The sequence below is a fragment of the Nyctereutes procyonoides genome, unplaced genomic scaffold (genome assembly GCF_905146905.1).
Source record: "Nyctereutes procyonoides isolate TBG_1078 unplaced genomic scaffold, NYPRO_anot_genome, whole genome shotgun sequence".
In the NCBI taxonomy this organism is placed as follows: domain Eukaryota; kingdom Metazoa; phylum Chordata; class Mammalia; order Carnivora; family Canidae; genus Nyctereutes; species Nyctereutes procyonoides.
In genome coordinates, this window is record NW_026575159.1 from 8,288,041 (window position 1) to 8,312,469 (window position 24,429).

The 24,429-nt window shown below is 33.8% G+C and overlaps 1 protein-coding gene across 3 annotated transcripts in view; it reads right to left on the bottom strand.

Moving 5' to 3' along the window:
* The window catches only part of CSMD3 (CUB and Sushi multiple domains 3), a 1,184,516-nt gene that overhangs the window by 755,063 nt on the left and 405,024 nt on the right, over positions 1–24,429 (bottom strand). For all 3 annotated transcript variants that reach the window (XM_055314112.1, XM_055314111.1, XM_055314109.1), the window contains exon 6: positions 1,151–1,263. In XM_055314112.1, the coding sequence (XP_055170087.1) occupies positions 1,151–1,263 (113 nt within the window). The remainder of the gene's footprint in view (positions 1–1,150; positions 1,264–24,429) is intronic.

Genomic DNA, 24,429 nt, shown 5'->3' on the forward strand with positions numbered 1-24,429 from the left:
TAAAATACGGTATTTTATGGTGAATAATGTATCCTGTTTTGAGAAATGCATGGATTTAAAAGCATATTTGCATTCATGCTTCCATTCAAATTAACTACATTAGCAATAGAAATTATAGATTTTTGTACAGTGGAATTTGTCTAAAATCTTTACTTCTATTATCTTAGGGATTTTTTACAGTAATATACAATATACTATTGTAAATGTCAAAATACAATCACATTTATCTGTTACTATTGTCAGAAATCTTATTGATAGGACAGCTATAGATAGGCTACTCATTTTCAAAATATAAATTAATTCTTGAAATTTGTATTTCAGAAAACAGTATGTGGCCTAATAACATTTTAGGTATTAACTATAAGCTGCCTAAAATCACCATATTAAATTTGTAAAGTGCCTAAGACCTGAGACTACTACAAAGGAAAGTATTAAATAAAAAAAGAAAAACAGATAAATGGAAAAGTGTAACTGTGGTAGTGCTCAGAATTCCCTTCACAGTAGCTGATACACTACTGAGAATGAAATGAATTATTTGCATAAGTAGTCTGAAGATAAAAAATAGACTAAACCCATATAGTATTACTAAACATTGTAGAAGCTACATTTTCATTAACACTCCATCTTCATAATAATCTTGTTCTAAATAAAGAGTTTTTTCAAGTTAATACATCAAATGCTATATCCCACTTATTCAAAATTATGTCTGTTAATAAAAATAGTGGGTAATAATCCTAACAAGGTTAATTAAAATAGCAATAGCAAACACACGGTATATGAAAATGAATTTCAGTTGAGGGAGAGCCTATTTACAACTGCAGGTTTTCTGCAGTGTTTTGTGGGACAGCTTTAGGAAGTGTGTCCAATCACTGATGCACTTTATTAAAGTAAAATATGACATCTGTTACATATTACTTTTTAGGGGTCATAATATTCTTTATCTTGAATGCTGGGCTATAAAAACCAACTAACTTTTCTATTGCAATTTAAATATTATCACATTATTGCCTCAGCAAGAGAATGACCATTTTTGCTTATTCAAATTAACATTTATTAATGCAAAAGATATTTTGCTTCTATCACAAAATGCAGCTGTATAAACCAAATCATTTCATGTATCAAAAGAAACAAAGGTATTCATTAAATATACCTTGATATGGAGCACTAAATCCACGATATCGATGATTGCTGTCTGTAACAAAATGCAGTCTGAGCCAGTTTTTGTTGCTGATAATTGGTGGTGGTATATTCATTCCAGATAACCTGAATTATGGAAGACAACAACAAAAAATCTTTAAAAACGTTTCAGCAGTAAATGTTTTCACTGAATTGGGACTCCAAAAAAAAAAGAGGTAGCTATATATAATACTCAACAGAATTTTTAATATTTTATGTATTAATAAATTAGTTATTTTATGCATAGAAAGGTCAGTCATAGAACAGGACAACTACAAACGTGCTTTCTAATCAAGTTACATATAATAAAATACACTATGAACGGGGTATAATTTTTGATTCACCCAAATTTATTGCCTAGATAATAATAAACATAATGGAGTCTCAGTTGATAGTGTTGGTCCTTTTGCTCTTCAAGTATATATTGATACAGTATAGTTAGAAAATAGACTTCACAGCAATTGACATACTATTTCTACCAAATACATTTTCCATATTTCATATTCAATGCCAAATTTCCCAGTTTCTTTTCATGAGGCAAACACTGTTTTAATGTGATTTCACAATACTATAAATTTTCATGATTAGATTTCATTATAATATATATTTATATAATGCACCAGAGGTCTGCCCCAATTGACAGACAGAAAATGGATTGTATTTTGGAAGTATATTTAGTCTCCATATAGTCACAAAGGTACCATTTCATAGTCTTCTTAAAGCAAGGTATGTAAAGCAAAACTTTGAAACTGTGCCATGTCAAATATTAGTTGGTCATGCTCAACTGATGAAGTAACTCTCTTGTTCTATATCTTTCAAAGATTTTCATGGAAGCAGTTTCTCTAATTTCATTCAATAAAGGAGTATTACTCCTGTATACTACTCATTTAAATCCTAGGTGTGTGCTATAAAGCCAAGGTAAAATATTCTCAAAAGCTAGGCTACTACATAGTGGAGGAGAGTTCTTCATTAAAGTTTCCTAATAACTAGTACATGATGTATTCTTCAAAGCTTTTGCTTTTCTTTATCACACAGTAAAATAGCTGGGGTGTGTGTGTTTGTATGTGTGTATGTTGGAGGAAGGTGATTACAACTCTTCTCTCACTGCTTTAAAGGCAGTCAATAAATAAATAAATAAATAAATAAATAAATAAATAAATAAATAAAATAAAGGCGGTCATTCTAGCGAATTCATAGAAAGAGATTTGAATATGGTGAGATGCAGACATGGTGATGCAAGGGCCCTTTATCCAACACCTTCTGTTATTTTCCCCAAAACCTACCTTTCCCAGGATGTTTGGGAACTAATCATCACTTTCCATAGATGACTGTCTACCATGATAGAAATATGAATTCACCTTTACTGTATCATTGTGGGTGCAGGTATACACACAGACATATACAATGGTCTTGGCAAAATTACTATGTAATCTCATGATTCTAATATGAACAATATGGCTTCTATCACATATTCCTTATCCCTCCTTCTACTTTGGAATGCATCTTATCTAACTTTTCCCTATTAATGCCCTATTTTCTCTTTTCATAGGGGCGGCTCTCTTTATTGATGCGACTGGCTCTTTTTATCACATCTGAATTTAGCAAATAAAAATATGTATGTAATAGAGCTTTATAAATTGAAGACTTAAGTTCTAAATTTTTACTTCTTCACTTTCAAAACTATCCAGGTTATGTTTCTCTTTGCTTGCTTGTTGGTTGGTTCAGTTTGAAAAGCAATTCAATGAGAAAGTATTTAGATTTGATACAATTTTATTTTCAACAGACTAGCATGTTTCATGCCAGATTTTGATTTAAAATTTAGTTCTCTTCACTTCCTTGAGTTGATGCCCATAAATATCCATTAGGGAAAGTTTAAATTACTTTTCTCAGTCTGCATACATTTCTAAGTACAATGAGACAACAATACATGGATGGTTGTAATATATTAAAGTATAGAGTTTGAAGAGAGGCCCTTAGAAGATTCAATAAATGAGAAACAACTCAACAAGGACATCAACAAGAGTGAGAGAGGAAAGAAGATTAAACAGACAATGAAAAGGATAAACTTCTAACCTTTCTCAGGGACATGAAAATAATTTCAGCAATAGTGGGTAGAAAATGCAAGTAATAGCTACTATGGAACTATAGTTTGCAACCTGAATTCACCTTCAGGAATTGAGAAAGGTGAAACTGAATAAATCAGAGCTACAGGAGCTGAAGGCACAATGCACATGAGATGGAGAAAATAATGGCAATTTAGCAGGGGTGAAAATAAGAAGACATTCCTGACAGCCTCAATGCTTCAGTTTATGAAGCAGAGCTATAGGTAAGCCAAGATGCTGAACCAGAAAGCAAGTGCACCACAGCATCTCCCTTCTAAATGGTAGTCCCCTGTACTGTATGTTATTTAAAGATAATTTACACAATATGCCGCTGTCTGTGTCTTATGGAGCAACCAGGAAATGCATGTACATATCTCTGTACCATATTTCATATGTTATTAGGACATCTTGGAAATGGAAGTTTGAGAAAAAATGCTGCCTAGAAAGATTCCAATAAATTAATTAATTTAGATAAATAATTTATGTATTAAATTTATTAATTTAGATAAATAAATAATTTATTAAGTGGTAAAGGAGATATTTCCTAAATAAAACTCATTGTTATTCTTATATCATCACTATGGTCATCTAAAGGTAAGCAAAAATAGGTCCATTCTAGAACAAAGTCTGTGAGAATCATCTCTTGACAATGAAGAGATTTGGTGCATTCAATAGTTACTCACTGAGCACTGACTATATGACAAGCACTGATAATAATGGTTGAAAATACAGTAATGAAGAAGACAGACAAGACCCATGATCTTGCAAAGTGAAAATAAAGAAGGTAATATAGATAAATCAATAAGACAACTTAAGATGGTGGCAAATGATGTACAAAAAAATAAAATGGTAACATGACAAAAAAACCTTCTAGAAATGAAGTTTCAATTGTTTAATGTCTTTTCCATTTTACACACAAAGCAGCCACACTCATGATTATATGTCTTAAATTACTAAATTTACTAAACTGCATTTTAGGAAATTTAAATAAAAGAAAATTACAAAAATATCATAAATGTATAACCTACTATTGTTATTTGTATGTAAGAGGATTTCAAACCCTGTATTTTGAGTATTTAATTTTTCTTTTGCTTTTTTTAATTCATTTTATTTAATAAATTTGAATGGGCATAGTAAATTACTAATGACATCAAATTTCATTTTATATTCAATGTATAAATACAATAATGCAGTGTAACTTGCCAATATTAACCTTTACATAATTTTTAACATATAGTTTTCTGTAGAAATAGGTAACTAAATCAACTAGTATTTACTTATTTTAACAAACTGATATTTTATAAAATCAGTTGCACCATTTTCTTTCTTTTTTTTAGATTTTATTTATTTGTTCATAGACACACAGAGAGAGGCAGAAACACAGGCAGAGAGAGGGAGAACCAGGCTCCATGCAGGGAGCCCGATGTGGGACTCGATCCCGTGTCTCCAGGATCACACCCCAGGCTGCAGGCGGCGCCAAACCGCTGTGCCACCGGGGCTGCCCAGTTGCAACATTTTCTATTGCAGATAGTGCCTTAGAGAATATGATTATTATCATTACCAAAAAAAATTTTAATCATTTAATTATAAGAAAACCTGGAAAAAAAAAACACAGATATTTACTATTTTTTAGAAGTACTGAAATCTATTTTGAGCCTATGTCTTTGATTTGTAACTCTGTCAGATGCTTATTGCTGTTATTTATTGATCTCTACTTCTCAACTCAAAATTAGTACTTGCAACAACAGGTGTTATCTTTGGGACTCTAACATCTATTTTTTTTCATATTTCCAATGCTCTAAAATCATTCAAACCTAATGACCTGTCTTCCCTCATTTTTAGTACCCAGAAGCACAGTCAAACCTCAAGCCCATAATTATTCAAATCATCACCCAAGGGACTCAAAAACCTCACCCTCCTAACACAGTTCTCCTGCACTCTTCTAATTTTACTTTTTTCTCTCTTTTGCTCTCTCTGTCTCCCCCTTTTTTACCTCCTTTGACCTACTTCTTTCTCTGGCACTGAGATAAGATTTATTCCTCACGTTTTCTCTGTTCTCCAAGATTTTGTAAAATCAATCGTCCTACTTTGAACTGTAAATAATTCCTAAAATTCATTCTTGCATCTTAATTAAATCAAGGCCTTTTCATTAACTTTTTAAGGCTAAAATATCTCTCTCTCTCATATATATATATATATATATATATATATATATATATATATATATATATATAGTTTTACCTTCATTTGCTTACTTAATCATTCTCAGAGAAGCCAGCCTTAGGATTTCAAGGTTGAGATAAATACCAAATAGCATCTGTCCTCACAGAGAACCTTAGCACAATCTTATCACATCATTCATTATTTTGTATGGTAGTAAGTTTTCCATCCTCTCTATTGAATTCCTGGTGCTAAACACAATGATTGATGAATAGTGGGTATACACTGAAGTTATTTATCAACAAAATACAAAAGTATAACTGGGCACATGGCCTCTTTTATTACTTATGTATTTGTCTGCAGTTTCCTATATTTATTCAGTAATTATATTTCATACTATTAACATATGCTCTAGTTGTCTTCTTTATTCAAAATACATCTAAGCTTCTATTTTCTTCATAAGTCTTTAGTTCCCTTAACCGGAAGTTATCCCTCTGTTCCTTGATCGCCAAAAGCAGTTGTTAAAACTCTTATGAGGGATCCTTGGGTGGCGCAGCGGTTTGGCGCCTGCCTTTGGCCCAGGGCGCGATCCTGGAGACCCGGGATCGAATCCCATGTCAGGCTCCCGGTGCATGGAGCCTGCTTCTCCCTCTCCCTGTGTCTCTGCCTCACTCTCTCTCTCTGTATGACTATCGTAAATAAATAAAAAAAATTAAAAAAAAAACTTATGACAGCTATCACAACTTTCATATGATTATATTCTATAAATAAGGAATTGGAAGCAGGAACCACAATGGTTCAATTATCCTTGAATGCATAAGCATATTTTAAATTATAGATAATGAACAGATGCTACTCATATTAAGTAACATCCTATCACAAAATTTCTCAAAGTGTGTTCTAGTGAATATGAGCCACCAAAACGGACTTTGGGGTTAAGAGAAGGTACCTCAGTCAAAAGGACTTCGAATTGTTGTTTTGTAACCATATCTCCTTCTCCAGATTCTTATTTAGTATTAACTCAGAATTTCAACTATCAGTCTCCCATTCCCATGCTTTGGGAATAAAATCAAATACATGTAGTACAATTGTTTCACAGAACGCTTTCAGAAATCACTAATTTTATATTTTCATTTATGTCTGGATAGAAATGCATTTCATAGTCCCAGAAAAAAAAAAGCATCTTTAAAAATAGTCAAACAAGAAAAACTCAAACTTTCTATTATTTTGACAGCTTATTATAAGCTAGAAAAATTATTTTCACAACAAAATTAATCTATTTCTGGGATAACATTAAAGGCACTAATCTTCTATGCCATGGAAGTGATGAGTACTCTGTGTGTAGACTGTACAGATATTCACACTGACCAGGTTGACCAGGTTGTGCTTTTTATTTTTTTAAACACAGATGTCTATGTTCTTGGCTAGATATTTAAAAGTCACTGAACTGCAGAACACAAAATCCTATGTGGTTTTAACAAGAGCATTAAGAAGCTAAGCATTGTATTATGCAGTCCAATTATTCAGAAGCCAGATGTTATAAAGTATTTACAAAGCAAATGAGAAAAGTGGCTACACTAAATATTCTTCTCTTTCTATCCCCTCCCCCCTTCTCTCAAACTACCACTTGCTTATCCCCATCTCTACCCTGACTCTGGTTTCCCGTGTATCCCTTAATTATCTGATCTATCTTTTAGATATTTTTCTAATAAAAACTGGATGCTGTAGAATAGCGTTACTTTTATTTAAACATGTGCTTCAGGAAAATCTCTGTATTTCAAATATAATGTGTGTGTGTCCAACTACCAAAATTTAATGAGGATGAAATAGAAAAGTTTAATAGTACTATAATCATTTCAAAATTGAGTTTGTAATTAAAAGCTAGAAAAAAATCTCCACATCCAGATGTTTTTTAATAGAGATTATACTAAACATATAAAGAATTAAAAGCAATTTTACCCATTCTTTTCCAGAAAATAGAAGAGATGAGAACGCTTCTCAATTCATTTTACAAAGTGAGTATTACACTGATAATCAAGCCAGACAAGGTCAGTATAAAGAAAAAAATAGGGATGCCATGGGTTGCTCAGCAGTTGAGCATCTGTCTGTCTTTGGCTCAGGGTGTGATCCTGGATTCCCGGGATCCAGTCCCACATCAGCTTCCTGCGAGAAGCCTGCTACACCCTCTGCCTATGTCTCTGCCTCTCTCTCTCTCTCTGTTTCTCTCATGAATAAATAAAGTATTTTTTAAAAAGAAAAAAATTAAACAAAGAATTTAAAATGACAAATAAAAAACTTCAGACCAATATCCCTCATGAACCTAGATACAAAAACCCTCAATAAAATATTAGCAAGTTGAATTCATCAATTCATTCATACTCCATGACCTAGTGAGATTTATTCAAATGATATAAAGCAGATTCAACCTTTGAAAATCAATTAATGTAATTCACCATATCAACAAGCTGTAAAAGAAAATTTAATGATCAAATGAATAGACACAGAAAAAACATTTCACAAAATCCAACATCTATTCATAATAAAAACTTTCAGCAAATTAGGAAGAGAGGGACCATCCTCGACTTGATAAAGAGCAACTACAAAAACCTATAACATCATACTTAATGTTGAATTACTGAATTTTTTTTATTAAGATCAGGAACACAGCACATGATTCTTATTCAACAGTGTGCGAGAAGTTCTAGTAAGTCAATAAGGCATGGAAAGGAAGTTAAAAAGAGTATATCTTGGAAAGAAAGAACCTGTCCCTACTCAAGATAACATGATTATTTATGTAGAAAATCCCAAGAAATTTACAAAATAAACTCCTAGATCTAATAATTGCATTCAGCCTGGTCACTGGATATAAGATAAATTAAAATACACACACATGCACACACACACACACACACACAGAGAAACATACACAAACCACTCAATTTCTAAATAATAACAATGAACATGTGGATATTGAAAAAATACAATTTTTAAAAATGTTTTGCAGGGTTTTTTAAAGTTTTATTTATTAATTCATGAGAGACACGCACACACACACAGAGAGGCATAGACACAGGCAGAGGGAGAAGCAGGCTCCATGCAGGGATCCTGATGCGGGACTCGATCCCAGGAGTCTGGAATCATGGCCCAGTCCAAAGGCAGGCGCTAAATCACTGAGCCATGCAGGGATCCCCGAAAAAAAAATACAATTTTTGAATAAAAATAAATACTTAGGTATAAATCTAGTAAATGATTTATAGGGTCTGTACCAGGAAAATTAAAAAATGTAATAAACAATAAAACACATAAATAAAATATATGTCATGCTCCTGAACTGACGACTTCTCATAATTAAGATATTAATTCTCCCCAAAATAATCGATAGTTTTTTAAAAAAAATTATTTCTTTATTCGAGAGAGAGAGAGGGAGAGAGAGAGAGAGAGAGAGAGAGAGAGAGAGAGGAGAAACATAGGCAGAGGGAGAAGCAGGTTCCCTGCGGGGAGCCTGATTTGGGACTCCATTCCAGTACCTCAGGATCAAGACCTGAGCCAAAGGCAGATGCTCCACCACTGAGCCACCCAGGCACCCCATAATCTATAGTTTTCATGCAATTTCTATTGAAATGCCAGGAAATTCTCTTTGTAGACATACATAAAATAATTATAAAATTAACATGGAAGGTATAGGTTAAAACAAATCTGAAAAAGAAGAATAAAGTCCAGGTAAACAATAGCTTTTTCAACAAATGATGTGAGACAATGAAACAACCATAAGAAAAAAATATAATAAACCTCAGTCTAAAGTTCACATGAAAAAATTAAATATCTATTTATGATTTTAAAAAGTCCCAGCAAACTGATAAAATAGTCAACCTGATAAAGGACATCCATAAAAAAAAGTACAGCTAATGTATTCTGGTAATTCTTAAAGGTGAATAATTCAGTGCTTTCCCTGTAGATCAAAAACAAATTATAGATGTCCACTCTCATCATGACTTGGAAGTTCCTACTAGTGCAATAAAGCAAGATGAGTAAAAGGCATACTGATGTTAAAGAGTAAAATTGTCTTTGTTTTCAGAGGACATTACTATCTATGTAGAAAATCTATAAATCTACAAAATGCTTTAACAATATCTCAGGATAGAAATGAATATATGAAAATCAATTGCATTTCTGTATCTTAGCAATGAACAATTGAAAATTGAATTCTTAAAATAAAGTGCCACATATACTATCATACAAATAATTGAAACAAAATATATGCCATTTTAACATGTTTTAAACTGAAAATAATAGATAAATCATATTATATACTTAGGTAACCTACGTGGATAAAGAAGATATGCCCACATTCATTGTAGACTCAATATAGTTATGATGCTATTTCCCACAATTATTATATAAATTTAGTAAAATTCTTGAGAAAATCTCAGTGGAAATGGATAAGATGATTCTAAAATTCATGTGGAAATATAAAGTACATAGAATAACCTTTTTTTTAAAAGAACTTGATTAGGTGATTCATACTAGTTGATTTTAGACTATAAAGCTACAGTAATAATGATGAGGTGCTGCTGATCTGGTATATATACAGGTAAATAGAAGAGAATAGAGATCTAGAAATAAATCTACAATTATATGACCAATTGATTTTTAACAAAGAATTCAGGTAACTGAATGAAGAAAGAATATCCTTTCAACAACTGTGCGGAAACTAATATCTTAATACAAAAATAATAAGGAAAAATGCCTCAACCCATATACAAATATTAACTCAAAATGGATTACAGGCATTTATGTAAATGCAAAATACTAAAACATCCAGAAAAATGCATAGGACAAAAATCTGTGGACTAGTGGGAGATTTCTTAGGTAAGAGAGAAAAAGCATGAATAATTTTAAATAAAAGATAAGTTGGGCTTCATATTTTAAGTCTTGCTCATGAAAATACACCATTAAGAAACTTAAATAGCAAGCCGTAGGCTAGGGGAAAATATTTCTGATGCACATATTTAAAAATGTATCTATAACACAGAAAGAATTTTCAAAATTAGTAAGACAACAGATGACTCAACAAAAAATAGGTAAAAAGTTTTAACACTTCACTAAGAGATACAAGCAACAAGTCCATGAAAAGAAGCTCAAATTAAAATTAGATACTACTATCCACTTAGGAAAATGACTAACACAAGTTTTTGTCTTCATTATATCTTCATCTTCATTCATAATTACCACAAATTGACAAGTGGTGAATAAATAAATATATTTGTTACATTCATTCAATTATGCTTTATGGACCAATAATAATAAAACAATAGTTACTGATACTTTCAACAATATACATGAATCTCACAAGCATTGTTAGTGAAAAAATCAATATACTACATACTATGTGACTATGTATTGTACAGCTTTTATTTATATGACATTCATAGAAAAAGAAACAACAGTGTCTACCAAAAGCTAGAGGTAAGAAGAGAGAAGTGACTAAAGAGGAACAGAAAGAAAATTTGGGGGCGAGGGAAACATGTGATATATTTATTGTGGCTACAAGATTGCATATGTTTGTAAAAATGCATAATATTGCATGTGTAAGAAGGTTGAATTTTAATGTAAATTATCTTCTACAAACCTGACTTTAAGAAAAATAATTTTAAGAGATTTTGGCTTGCCTGTCAATAACATTAACAAAATAATATGTATACTTCTTGCTTGGGAACAAATAATTGGAACAAAATAAATGTATTCTCTCAAAGGAAAGGACAAGATGTCATTTTAAATTCTTTGAAAAAGATCATCCTCTTTATGACAAGAAATTAAACCTCAAGTATCATTTTACATACATACATATATAAATATTCAACTATATTCATGCATGTATTCAAGTATATTCAATATATATTCAAGTATATATTCAAACTATGAATATTCTAAATTGTTTTTCCTTGCACAAAAAATTAATACTTTCATTTTTAACCATAATTATTACATCCTTAATATCTTTATTGCCAATACATTTTTTTCCTCTAGGCCTCTTGAATTGATATTGATACCAGGAAAATGTTCTAAAAGAAAGGGTCATTACAATTTATAGTTCCATAATCCAGATAGTATTAAACATTTGTTAGACTTGTATAGTGTCTGATCGTTTAAGACTATGTTTATAATCAGCTTTCAGAATGCTTAAACTGAGTAAGGTGTATCTGTAGTGTCCAAAGCAATTACTTTAGTACATGTTCAATGTTATTGTTGTTGTTGTTTTTATTTTAGATGTATTACTTTTTTCCCTTCTATTTATGTCATTGTCAAGCATGTGATTTCACAAAAATCTGCCTGATAAATGATAATTTCTACATCATTTACCTTTTTATTTTCCTGTATTAGTCTCTGTAATTTTGCTTCCTCTCAGTTTATTTTATAAGCAGTCAAGTTTTAGATGACCTAAAATCTGGTGTTCTGTATCACACTGAAGACTTTATAATTTCATCTGAAAAAAGTCACTTGGAGCATAATTATCTCTTTTTGCTATGTTTTTTTAATTTTGATATTAATTGAGAATCAATATGAATAAAACTCCAAAACTCCAAATTCTCACATTCCTTTTCCTTTGGACATCAGAGAAGGATTGAATGAGGTATCATTTCTGACCAAAAACATAGCAAAGCAAAACAAAAATCTAAAACCATGTTTTATTAATTTCACAGTAAAAAAATGCAAACATACGCAAAAGTTGAAGAAACTTAATAAAGGAATGGCTTATAGAGTCGAACCAAACTGTGGAAGAAACCTCGGTGTCCATCGAAAGATGAATGGATAAAGAAGATGTGGTTTATGTATACAATGGAATATTACTCAGCCATTAGAAACGACAAATACCCACCATTTGCTTCAACGTGGATAGAACTGGAGGGTATTATGCTGAGTGAAGTAAGTCAATTGGAGAAGGAAAAACATTATATGTTCTCATTTATTTGGGGAATATAAATAATAGTGAAAGGGAAGGGAAGGGAGAAGAAGTGTGTGGGAAATATCAGAAAGGGAGACAGAGCATAAAGACTCCTAACTCTGGGAAACGAACTAGGGGTGGTGGAAGGGGAGGAGGGCGGGGGGTGGGGGTGAATGGGTGATGGGCACTGAGGGGGGCACTTGACGGGATGAGCACTGGGTGTTATTCTGTATGTTGGCAAATTGAACACCAATAAAAAATAAATTTATTATAAAAAAAGAGTGTACTCCGCAAAGAATATTGGACTTTTGTTAAGTGTGGGCATCACATAAGGCTCAACACCAGACAAAGACAGTTTTGCAGAGCAAATGCTCACTTCTCTGGCAGGATCTGCTCATTTTACTACTTTGGGACTTTCAAAGAACAAGTGCCATCTGTGTGAGATAAAATGCTGTTGAAGGATTGAAGAGCCTTATTCATAATGGTTATATCTTAATGGTCATGCCAAATTGATGTTCCAAAATTTATCCAGGATTAAAACATCCTGACAGACTGAGGCTGCTGCTGTGTCTCCAGATTTTTCTTCATGTGCGTATCACTTTTGACATGCCAACAGGAACCATGTCATTACCAGGAGAGTGAGAATGTTTGTGAGAACCTCGGGGATACAAGAGCAGTGAGTAGTAGTTGGAGCGTCACCTCTTTAGACAGAGGCAGCAGGGAGTGGAAGCAGAGAGAAAACGGGAGGACCCAGGAGAGTGATGAGTCAGCCACAGGGATGACAACCCTAAAGAACACTTTAGGAGACGAAGGTGGAATTTGGCTCTGAATAAGCTGGATGTCCTGAATTCAATGCTGAGGCCACCATAATTTTGTAAAAAGAACGGGATGAGCACTGGGTGTTATACTAGATGTTGGCAAATCGAACTCCAATAAAAAAAATACAAAAAAAAAAAAAAGAGTTGTGGCAGAGGAACCATAATGGAATGCTGTGGTAGCAAGGATAATAGGTTTCCGTATTACCCATAGTCTAAATGGGAATTGATTTGCACCTCGTGAAAAATGGGAATGCCTGCACACAGTGAGAGTTGGTTCTGGGGATTATTACAGGGGGTAAAGTCCCTTCTATGGCTAAACTCTCAAGGAAGCCACAGAGGAAAGTAAGCAGAGAACAAGGCAGAGCCTGGGAGATGAATGTGGATTGAAAGTAAAGAGAAGGAAAAGGAATAAAGAGCACACTTGCCAATGTGCTCATCATTTACTTAAATATAGCAAAGATGAAAGGCTGTTTAGTCACAAGACAAGAAAACTATAGTCTGAATATATACATAATAGAATATTCAAAGTCAAACACTCATAAAGGCAATACAAAAATTCACAGAAGGATAGATAGGATAGTAGCTCTGGAAAGTGTCCATATGGTCCATGGCAAAGCTGGACTTCCACAAAAGAAAAGGAGCTCTTGTGTGGATGCCTTTGCAAAACCTTGCAAAAAAAAAAAAAGTCTTCAGGAGACGTTAATATAAAACACGCATCTGAACTACCTTACACCTGTCAGAATGGCTAAAATTAACAACATAAGAAACAACAGATGTTGGTGAGGATGCAGAGAAAGGGGAATCCTCTTATACTGTTGGTGGGAATTCAAACTAATACAGCCACTCTGGAGAACAGTATGGAATTTCTTCAAAAAAGAGAACTACTCTATGATGCAGCAATTGCATTACGAAGTATTTACCCAAAGGATACAAAAATACTGATTCAAAGAGATACATGTACCCTGATGTTTATAGCAGCATTATCAACAATAGCCAAATTATGGAAAGAACCCAAACATCTATTGACTGATGAATAGGTAAAGAAGATGTGGTATGTATGTATGTATACACACACACACACACACACATATATATATATATATATATATATATATATATATATATATATAATGGAAAATTACTCAGCCATCAAAAAAAGAAATCTTGCCATTTGAAATGACATGAATGGAGCTAAAGTGTATCATGCTAAGTAAAATAAGTCAGTCAGAGAAAGACAAATACCATATGATTTCACTCATATGCAGAATTTAAGAAACAAGACAGATGAACATAGGGGAAAGAAAATAATAGAGAGAGAGAGGCAAACCATAAGAGAGACTCTTAACTATAGAGAACAAACTGAGGGTTGCTGGGTGGAGGTGGGCTGGGGGGATGGGCTAAACGGATGATGGGTATTAAGGACAGTACTTGTGATGAGCACTAGATGTTATATATAGGTGATGAATCTATACCTGAAACTAATATTACACGATATGTTCAGTAACTAGAGTTTATTTTTTTAAGATTTATTTACTTATTTATTCATGAGACAGAGAGAGAGGCAGAGACATAAGCAGAGGGAGAAGCAGGCTCCCTGAGGGGATTCCGATGTGGGACTCGATCCCAGGACTCCAGGATCACGCCCTAAGCCAAAGGCAGACACTCAACCGCTGAGCCACCCAGGCATCCCAGTAACTAGAATTTAAATAAAAACTTGAAACATTAAAAAATAAATGTTTCTGGATTTCCCCCTATTGTCAGAACTCTATACTGACAGAATTTGTAATGGTTATAGTCAGAAAATTATTGCCTTTTATTTTTGGATATTTCCTTTTTATTCATGCCATTTTATCTTCTTACACAATTTTAAAGCTAATAGCTATTAACATGACAAACTGGGAATAGGGTATCTTCTATTATAGCATATTTCAGCTCAGATACAATTTTGTTCCTCAAGAGTTCCCCAAACATTTTTAAAAGTAGGATGTATTTTAAAACTATTTTTTTATAGTATAGCATTCTATGACATCCATTGAATTAGGATTGTTCACTAAATTAATATCATAGTAGAAATGTTTCATGATATATTTGTATGAATATCTTTGAATTAATAATGTTCACCAAATAAATACAACAGTAAAACAAAGTTAAACATATTGTATCAACATTTCCCTTATATTAATCTGAGTTAAAGATGACATATGTGTTTAGAAATATAAATATAGGCATCATCATTTAGGATCTTTTAAATATTTGTATTTATAACTTTATGGTATATAACTAAATTTCAGATAAATAAGATTCAATGAGGATAACTTCAATTAAACAGATTTATTTTTAGGGACGACTGGGTGGCTCAGTGGTTGAGTGTCTGCCTTCAGCTCAGTGTGTGATCCTGGGTCCGGAGATCAAGTGCTGCATTGGGAACCCTGTGAGGAGCTTGCTTCTCCCTCTGTGTCTCTGCCCATCTCTCAGTGTCTCTCATGAATAAATAAAATCTTTTAAAAAACAGATTTATTTTTATAAGAAAGTTAAATTGTTGTATACAATTAACTTATGGGTTCATGTGGGAGATATATTCACAAAAACAATTTATACGCACTTCTACACATGAACATGTAGAGTCAAGAATTTATCTAGGTAAAGCATTGACTATAGAATTATCCCCTTGGGATACTGATCGTATTAACTGTATTTTCATGGCCTCCACACTCCTTTAATGCATTTTGTCTTTTAGAAAGAGGAGAAAGAAGAAAAGGACACTGGTATGTGTGTTTGGACTGGGACAGTAACAAGTAGTTTGAAGAGAAGAAAAATCTTACTATGCTCATTTAAGTGAACAATGAGAGACTGCAGAATTAGCCAGACAGCCAGCAACAAAAAATCAAATAGGTAAAAATACATGCCCATATTCCGAAGTGAACAATGTCAGATAAAATATTTTCATACTTCCCCTTTAATTTATTCAACAATGATGTTTTTCATTCAACATTCCCCTATGAATATTAGTTGACCACTTTATAAGTATAGGAACTCACCAAGGTAATGAGGAATAGGTATAAAAAAAAAGAGAAAGAAAAAAGAAACCAAAGATATAATTCTCAAGGAGATTCCATTCTGATGGGGGGAGAAGGTTAATAAGCACATGAATGATTAAATATATAGTATGCTAGGTAGTAATAAGCATGACTAGTAAATTAAGTAGTGTGAACAAGCTAAAGAGTGATATAGCTAAACAGATCTCTGGTAATGGCACTTGTAGCTGAGTTTTGAAGGAAGTAAAAGCATGAACCATGTAGTTATCTGCCATGTGGCATATACATGGAACCTTAAACAGGGCTCTATGGCTGAGATGAAGTGACTGAGAAAGGCAACTGTAATAGATGGCATTGGAGGTATAGATGGTATTTGAGTACAGGCTTCAAATTTCATTCTCCTTTAAGTGTGAAGAATGTAAAAACAGAGTAGTGGCAGGTCTGATTTGCATTTTACAAAGAGGAGCTGATATATTGAATAGAGTAGGGTTGCTACAAGAGGAGATGGCTCGAATTATTGTGATGGTTGCTGGCATAGTCTAGGAATAGACTTGATGGCAGCAGAGGTTGAGAGGTTTTTTTTATGATTTAAATTTGCTGAGAGTCAAAGGAGATAATGAGAAAGGAGTCAAATACCACTTCAAAATTTTGGTTAACTAAGAAATGGAGTGCCCCTAACTGAAATGGAGAAGATCACTGGAAGTGGGGATTGGGGAGGAAATAGTGGGAGCCCAGTTTTGGACATGTGAAGCTTTCAGTGCTTATCTGAAAGCCAACAAGATCTATCAAATACACAGTGTGATACAGGAGTTACTGGCATATAAAAATGGTAATTAAAGCCACATTTCTAGATAACTGTCACCAAGCAAATGTGTAAATAGAAGATCAAGAACTCACTATGTTTCTGGTACTGTCCCCTTAAAGTCAACCCCAGAGGTAGTATGGAGGAAAAAATGGAAGGAGAAATTGGAGAAAGTTTTCTCCAGCAGTTGAAGATAGGAGTCATGCCTTGAATCCATCCATGTGGTAATGCAGGGCAGCCAGGTTTGAGGGTGAGAGAATAAAAATAGGAAGGGAGATGTTAGAAACCTGTCTCACTTTTCATTCACTTTTCATTCTCTCTTGCCTTTGTATGTCAGTGTGCTGCTCCTACACAAGAGGCAATTCCTCAATTCCTAGTCACCATATTCTTGCTAAATGACACAGAACTTTCATTTAGAACTTGGGAGCAGAGGAGGCTTTGTGGGGGAAAAGGAAAAAAAAAGACCACTAGCCTTGGGGATGTTTTGTCCACCCTTAGCTCCAAATCTCAATGGCTGGTAGAGTTTGTTTTAAACACACAGTTTAACTTTGAAGCATATTATTGTTATCAATTGGCATAAATAATTTTAAGGGGATCCCTGGGCGGCTCAGCGGTTTAGCGCCTGCCTTTGGCCAAGGACGTGATCCTGGAGTCTGGGATCGAATCCCACATCGGGGTCTCTGCATGGAGCCTGCTTCTCTGCCTGTGTCTCTGCCTCTCTCTCTCTCTCTGTGTGTCTTTCATGAATAAATAAATAAAACCTTTAAAATAATTTTAATATTAAAGATATTGAATCTGTTTTATTCCCATCACTTTATTTTTTTGCTTTCAGTGTTATTTTCCTGAAAAAATGCAATTATGTCTGTATTCTCATTGTGATATTCTAAACTGCAGTCATGCTTAGAAAGCCATTTCTATTCAGAAATTAAATGGACCTATATGTGTGCCTCCAACAATATATTTTTGCTTATATTTTACATATTTAAATCTATCATCCATTTGAGATTATATTTTGGTGCAAAGTGGGAGGAGAGACAATTGAATTTTTTTCCCATACAGCTGCCAAGTTTCCTAGTACCATTTAAAAATGTTCTATTCTCCAGTTACTAAGGGAGATGTTTGCTCTATCAAACTTTACATTCCAATGTATACTACAGGTTTTTACTTTGTTTCATTGACCACATCTGAATTTAGTGATTACATCTCTTTATATTTCTATGTTCATGGTGACTACAAAGATCCAACCACATTATTATATTTTCTGGAAAAAGTTATAGTTGTTTCTACCTGTACTTTTTTTTCCAAATTATTGTCCAGCGCCTGAAAAATAACTGCTGAAGTTCTAATTAGAATTTAAGTGCAGTCATTTGGTAAGAACTAACAGTCCAGCTCATGGTTTAAAATAGTTAACAACTGGTACAGTAGAATAAAAAAATCAATTAGGATAGACAAGAAAACTATCAGTCATATGCAGTTATCTGTTTTCTTTGGTACCTCTCAATGAAGTTAGGTAGTTTGCCTTACATCTCCTTCACACTGCTTTTTAGGATACCTTTCTTCATTTTATGTTTGAAGAGTTTACTATTATGTTCTCATAATGTCTTGAAACTGCTCATTGTTTCTAATGATTTATGTGTTTAACTTATATCTAGTAAGTTTCTTGCTGTATCTTATTAATTCTAAGTGTTCTTAATTCCTCTAGCTTCCTGGATTTATGTGTCTCTTCCTTTAAAATGAAAAAAAAAATCTTCAATTTCACTTCTTGAACAATGGGAAATATCCTCACACTTTTAAATAGAAATACAGGTATATAAGAAGTGGAAACTTGTAATTGAATAGAAAATTAGAAAGAAACGAACTAAGACTGCTGATAGAAATATTACAGATTGCTCAGCCACTTGGACCTTAAACTTGCGGCTCCTAATCCAGCCTCTACCTGGGTAAAAAAAGCCAACCTCTATTCTCCTCTTCAATTCAAAAATTTGAGAATAACTCCAGAATCTTCATATATATTTACTTCCAATTTATCATCGATTTTTTTATTTACTGTTACATCCTAAATATTTCCCTTCTAAACTATCAGGATTCAGTACAGATCCTCAACAAATTCAATCAAAATTATTACAATAGCTTCCAAACTCATTTCACTACCTTCATTTTTTTTGTTTTTTTTTTAATTTATTTTTATTTATTTTTTATTATTTTATTTTTTTATTTCACTACCTTCAGACAAAATTCTCTTCACCTTATTATATGTACTGTCTCTGTGCTATTTTTGCTAAAAAATAATCTAACCTTTCACATCAATCTGTTGTTTAAGATCTTTAGTAGTACTCAAACAGATACAGAATAGTTCACCCTTAAACAAACATCCAGACTTCTCAAGATTGAAATCTTATTTATGTACTAAATCTCAGTTTCTCAACTTGTTCCCCTCCCTACCTTGCTCTTGCTATAACAATTTTTTTTTCTACTTCCATGGAGACACATGCCCTATCATTGCTAAATCTTTGAACATGTTTTTTCATCTTCCTGGAATGCCTCTCTATCTCTTTATTTTACAATGCCTTGTTTTTAGAGTTAGGTTAAGCAGCATTATTACAAGGAAATACTTCCAGATATCCTTCCAGCTGTGTTAATTGCTTCTCTTCAGAACCCCCACAATACCCTCACAATTCCCTTGGTTATAACATTTATCATACTGTACAAGAAACTTTATACCAGAAAATTATTTTCTTTCCCTCTCTCTGTTTCTCTCCTATATTTTTTAGACTTTGCCTAAGATATTTATTCTCAAAAATATTTTGCTATTAAATATGCTTCTTCATAACTTAGATTACAAAACTTGAACTTGTTTTAACAAGAACAGGTGGATGCTGAAAGTATAAACCATAATTAAACAAGAGTATAATTAAGTATGACTACCTGACTTATTAATTTTGTCTCTAATACTTTAGAAGTGCAAAGAAATTAACTATCCTAAATCTAAATATGAATAAAAATTAAGACCTCTTAAAAAAGTTAAGACTTCTTTGAGGACAAAGTCATGATATAAAATTAAGCAAATAATGTTGTACTACCACAGAAATAGGAAATCTTAAGGAAGAAACCCAGCGTATTCAGTCATGTATCATAGGACTTTAAAAAGCCATCAATATATTCTAATAAAAAGATGAAGAAATGGGAATATTAGTATCTGAGAGTGATATTTGAAGATATTCAGATATTTTGACATTGGAGGATAATTGGAAATTTTATAAGCCCGATAGCGAGCAGAAAATCATACTGAGAATACAAAGAGAGAACAGCAAAGTTCATTTCCCTTTCATTTTTCAGTTTATTTTCAATAGGAATCTAATCTCCTTTTAACGATGTATTTCTCTCTTTAGTGTTTAGAACAGTACCTAATACAGAGTAGACAACTTGATAAATTCTGTTTAATGAACCCATGAATGATTGTTAAACATTTTTTTTCTATTTTGACGCAATTACTATTGAGAGACATGATGCAGATATAATTGTGAAATACGCTGTAAATTTTCACTACTAAAAATTAAAATGCCCAAGTTTTAAAATTTAGTGAATTCTTGTATGCTTTCTTGAGTAACAACAGAAATGGAGGAGTTAGCACTATTGCTTCGGAACTGGCATATGACAGTGAATATATGAACACAAATGTGTCCTACATATACGACCAAAGCGCAAAAACCACTGATTTTTTACCATTCCATAATTCTTACTTTAACTCATTTCCCTGTCTTGGTTTTTCTCCCAAAACAGCCCTCGTATTTTATTCTTCTGATTTTTTTATGCTATTTTCTCTTCTTTCTGAAATGCTGCTCCTGCCCAAAAAGCTTGGTGAACTACTACTTATCCTTAAAGATTCAGGTCAAATGTCATTTCTCCATGAAACGTATCATTATTTTTGATCATATAACATTTTGTACTGACTCTATTATATGAGCAATTATCTCAAAATCACATTTGCTTGAATGTCTTACTATTCATTGAGGATAGAGGAAACAAAGTCTAGTAGAAAATTAGTGTAAGCACTTCCTAAATCTTTCATTAAAAAAAAAGTAAAAAAATAAAAATAAAAAAAAACACTTTGAACACTTAGATCAACCACTTTCTGATGCTTATTTGAATGTCTGCTGCAACATCCTTAATGCAGTTACCTAAACTCATAATTCAAATACCATTCAATCCCTAAATTTGTATGGAGACAGAAAAGACCCTGAATAGCCAAAGGAAAGTTGAAAAAGAAAAGCAAAACCGGAGGCATTGCAATTCCAGACTTGAAGCTATATTACAAAGGTGTAGATGGTATGGTACTGGCACAAAAATGGCACAAACATGCAGAAGAATGAAACTGAACCATTTTCTTACACTCAAAATGGATGAAAGACCCAAATGTGAGACAGGAATCCATCAAAATCCTAGAAGAGGACACAGGCAGCAACCTCTTTGACATCAGTCATAGCAACTTCTGGCTAGATAATTCTCCAAAGGCAAGGAAAACAAAGACAAAACTTAGCTATTGTTACTTCATCAAGATAAAAAAGCTTTTTCACAGCAAAACAGTCAACAAGACCAAAAGACAGCCTACTTTTTGTAAATGTTTTATCAGATAAGGTGCTAGTGTTCCAAATATATAAAGAACTTATCAAACCCATCACCCAAAGAACAAATAATCTAGTCAAGAAATGGGCAGAAGACATGAACAGACATTTCTCCAAAGAAGACATACAAATGGCCAACAGACACATGAAAAAATTCTCAACATTACTCGACATCAGGGAAATGCAAATCAAAACCAAAATGAGATACTACCTCACACCAGCCAAATTGGCTAAAATTAACAAGTCAGGAAGTGACAAATATTGGCGAGGATGCAGAGAAAGGGAAACCTTCTTACACTGCTGGTAGGAATGTAGGCTGATAGAGCCACTCTGGAAAACAGCATGGAAGTTCCTCCAGAAGTCAAAAATAGAGTTACTCTACAACCTAGCAATTGCACTACTAGGTATTTACCCTAAAGATATAAATGTAGTGATCTGAAGGGGCACCTGCACTCCAATGTGTATATACTATTTGTTTATTCATGTTAGACAGAGAGAGGCAGGGACATAGGCAGAGGGAGAAGCAGGCTCCCTCTGGGAGCCTGATGTAGGACTCGATCCCAATCCCAGATCCCAGGACCACGACCGGGGCAAAAGCAGAACTCAACCACTGAATGACCCAGGTGTCCCAGAATTTATGCTTTTTCAAAGTTACCTGCAAGTCTTTAAAAAGCAGTACTTTAGAACTTTATGCAATATTTTGGAAAGAATACTGATTAAAAATAAAGTTTTTTAAGTGTCAACATTTATGTATTCTGTTAAATTTTGTATTTTTTAAAATATTTTATTTATTTATTCATGAGAGACACACAGAGAGAGAGAGGTAGAGACATACCTAGAAGGAGAAGCAGCCTCCATGCAGGGAGCCTGATGTGGGAATTGATCGCTGGACTCCGGGATCACACCCTGAGCCAAAGGTAGATGCTCAACCCCTGAGTCACCCAGGTGTCCCAATTTTGTATATCTTAATACACATTTCTAATTTATTCCTTTTTTAATTTATTTTTTAATAAATTAATTTTTTATTGGTGTTCAATTTACTAACATACAGAATAACACCCAGTGCTCATCCCATCAAGTGCCCCCTCAGTGCCCATCACCCATTCACCCCCACCCCCCGCCCTCCTCCCCTTCCACCACCCCTAGTTCGTTCCCAGAGTTAGGAGTCTTTATGTTCTGTCTCCCTTTCTGATACTTCCCACACATTTCTTCTCCCTTCCCTTCTATTCCCTTTCACTATTATTTATATTCCCCAAATAAATGAGAACATACACTGTTTGTCCTTCTCCGATTGACTTACTTCACTAAGCATAATACCCTCCAGTTCCATCCACATTGAAGCAAATGGTGGGTATTTGTCGTTTCTAATGGCTGAGGAATATTCCATTGTATATATAAATCACATCTTCTTTATCCATTCGTCTTTCGATGGACACTGAGGCTCCTTCCACAGTTTGGCTATTGTGGACATTGCTGCTAGAAACATCAGGGGGAAGGTGTCCCGGCGTTTCATTGCATCTGAAACTTTGGGGTAAATCCCCAACAGTGCAATTGCTGGGTCGTAGGGCAGGTCTATTTTTAACTCTTTGAGGAACCTCCACACAGTTTTCCAGAGTGGCTGCACCAGTTCACATTCCCACCAACAGTGTAAGAGGGTTCCCTTTTCTCCGCATCCTCTCCAACATTTGTGGTTTCCTGCCTTGTTAATTTTCCCCATTCTCACTGGTGTGAGGTGGTATCTCATTGTGGTTTTGATTTGTATTTCCCTGATGGCAAGTGATGCAGAGCATTTTCTCATGTGCATGTTGGCCATGTCTATGTCTTCCTCTGTGAGATTTCTGTTCATGTCTTTTGCCCATTTCATGATTGGATTGTTTGTTTCTTTGGTGTTGAGTTTAACAAGTTCTTTGGACATCTTGGAAACTAGCCCTTTATCTGATACTTCATTTGCAAATATCATCTCCCATTCTGTAGGTTGTCTTGTAGTTTTGTTGACTGTATCCTTTGCTGTGCAAAAGCTTCTTATCTTGATGAAGTCCCAATAGTTCATTTTTGCTTTTGTTTCTTTTGCCTTTGTGGATGTATCTTGCAAGAAGTTACTGTGGCTGAGTTCAAAAAGGGTGTTGCCTGTGTTTTCCTCTAGGATTTTGATGGAATCATGTCTCACATTTAGATCTTTCATTCATTTTGAGTTTATCTTTGTGTATGGTGCAAGAGAGTGGTCTAGTTTCATTCTTCTGTATGTGGATGTCCAATTTTCCCAGCACCATTTATTGAAGAGACTGTCTTTCTTCCAGTGGATAGTCTTTCCTCCTTTATCGAATGTTAGTTGACCATAAAGTTCAGGGTCCACTTCTGGATTCTCTATTCTGTTCCATTGATCTATGTGTCTGTTTTTGTGCCAGTACCACACTGTCTTGATGACCACAGCTTTGTGGTACAACCTGAAATCTGGCATTGTGATGCCCCAAGATATGGTTTTCTTTTTTAAAATTCCCTGGCTATTCGGAGTCTTTTCTGATTCCACACAAATCTTAAAATAATTTGTTCTAACTCTCTGGAGAAAGTCCATGGTATTTTGATAGGGATTGCATTAAACGTGTAAATTGCCCTGGGTGACATTGACATTTTCACAATATTAATTCTGCCAATCCATGAGCATGGAATATTTTTCCATCTCTTTGTGTCTTCCTCAATTTCTTTCAGAAGTGTTCTATAGTTTTTAGGGTATAGATCCTTTACCTCTTTGGTTAGGTTTATTCCTAGGTATC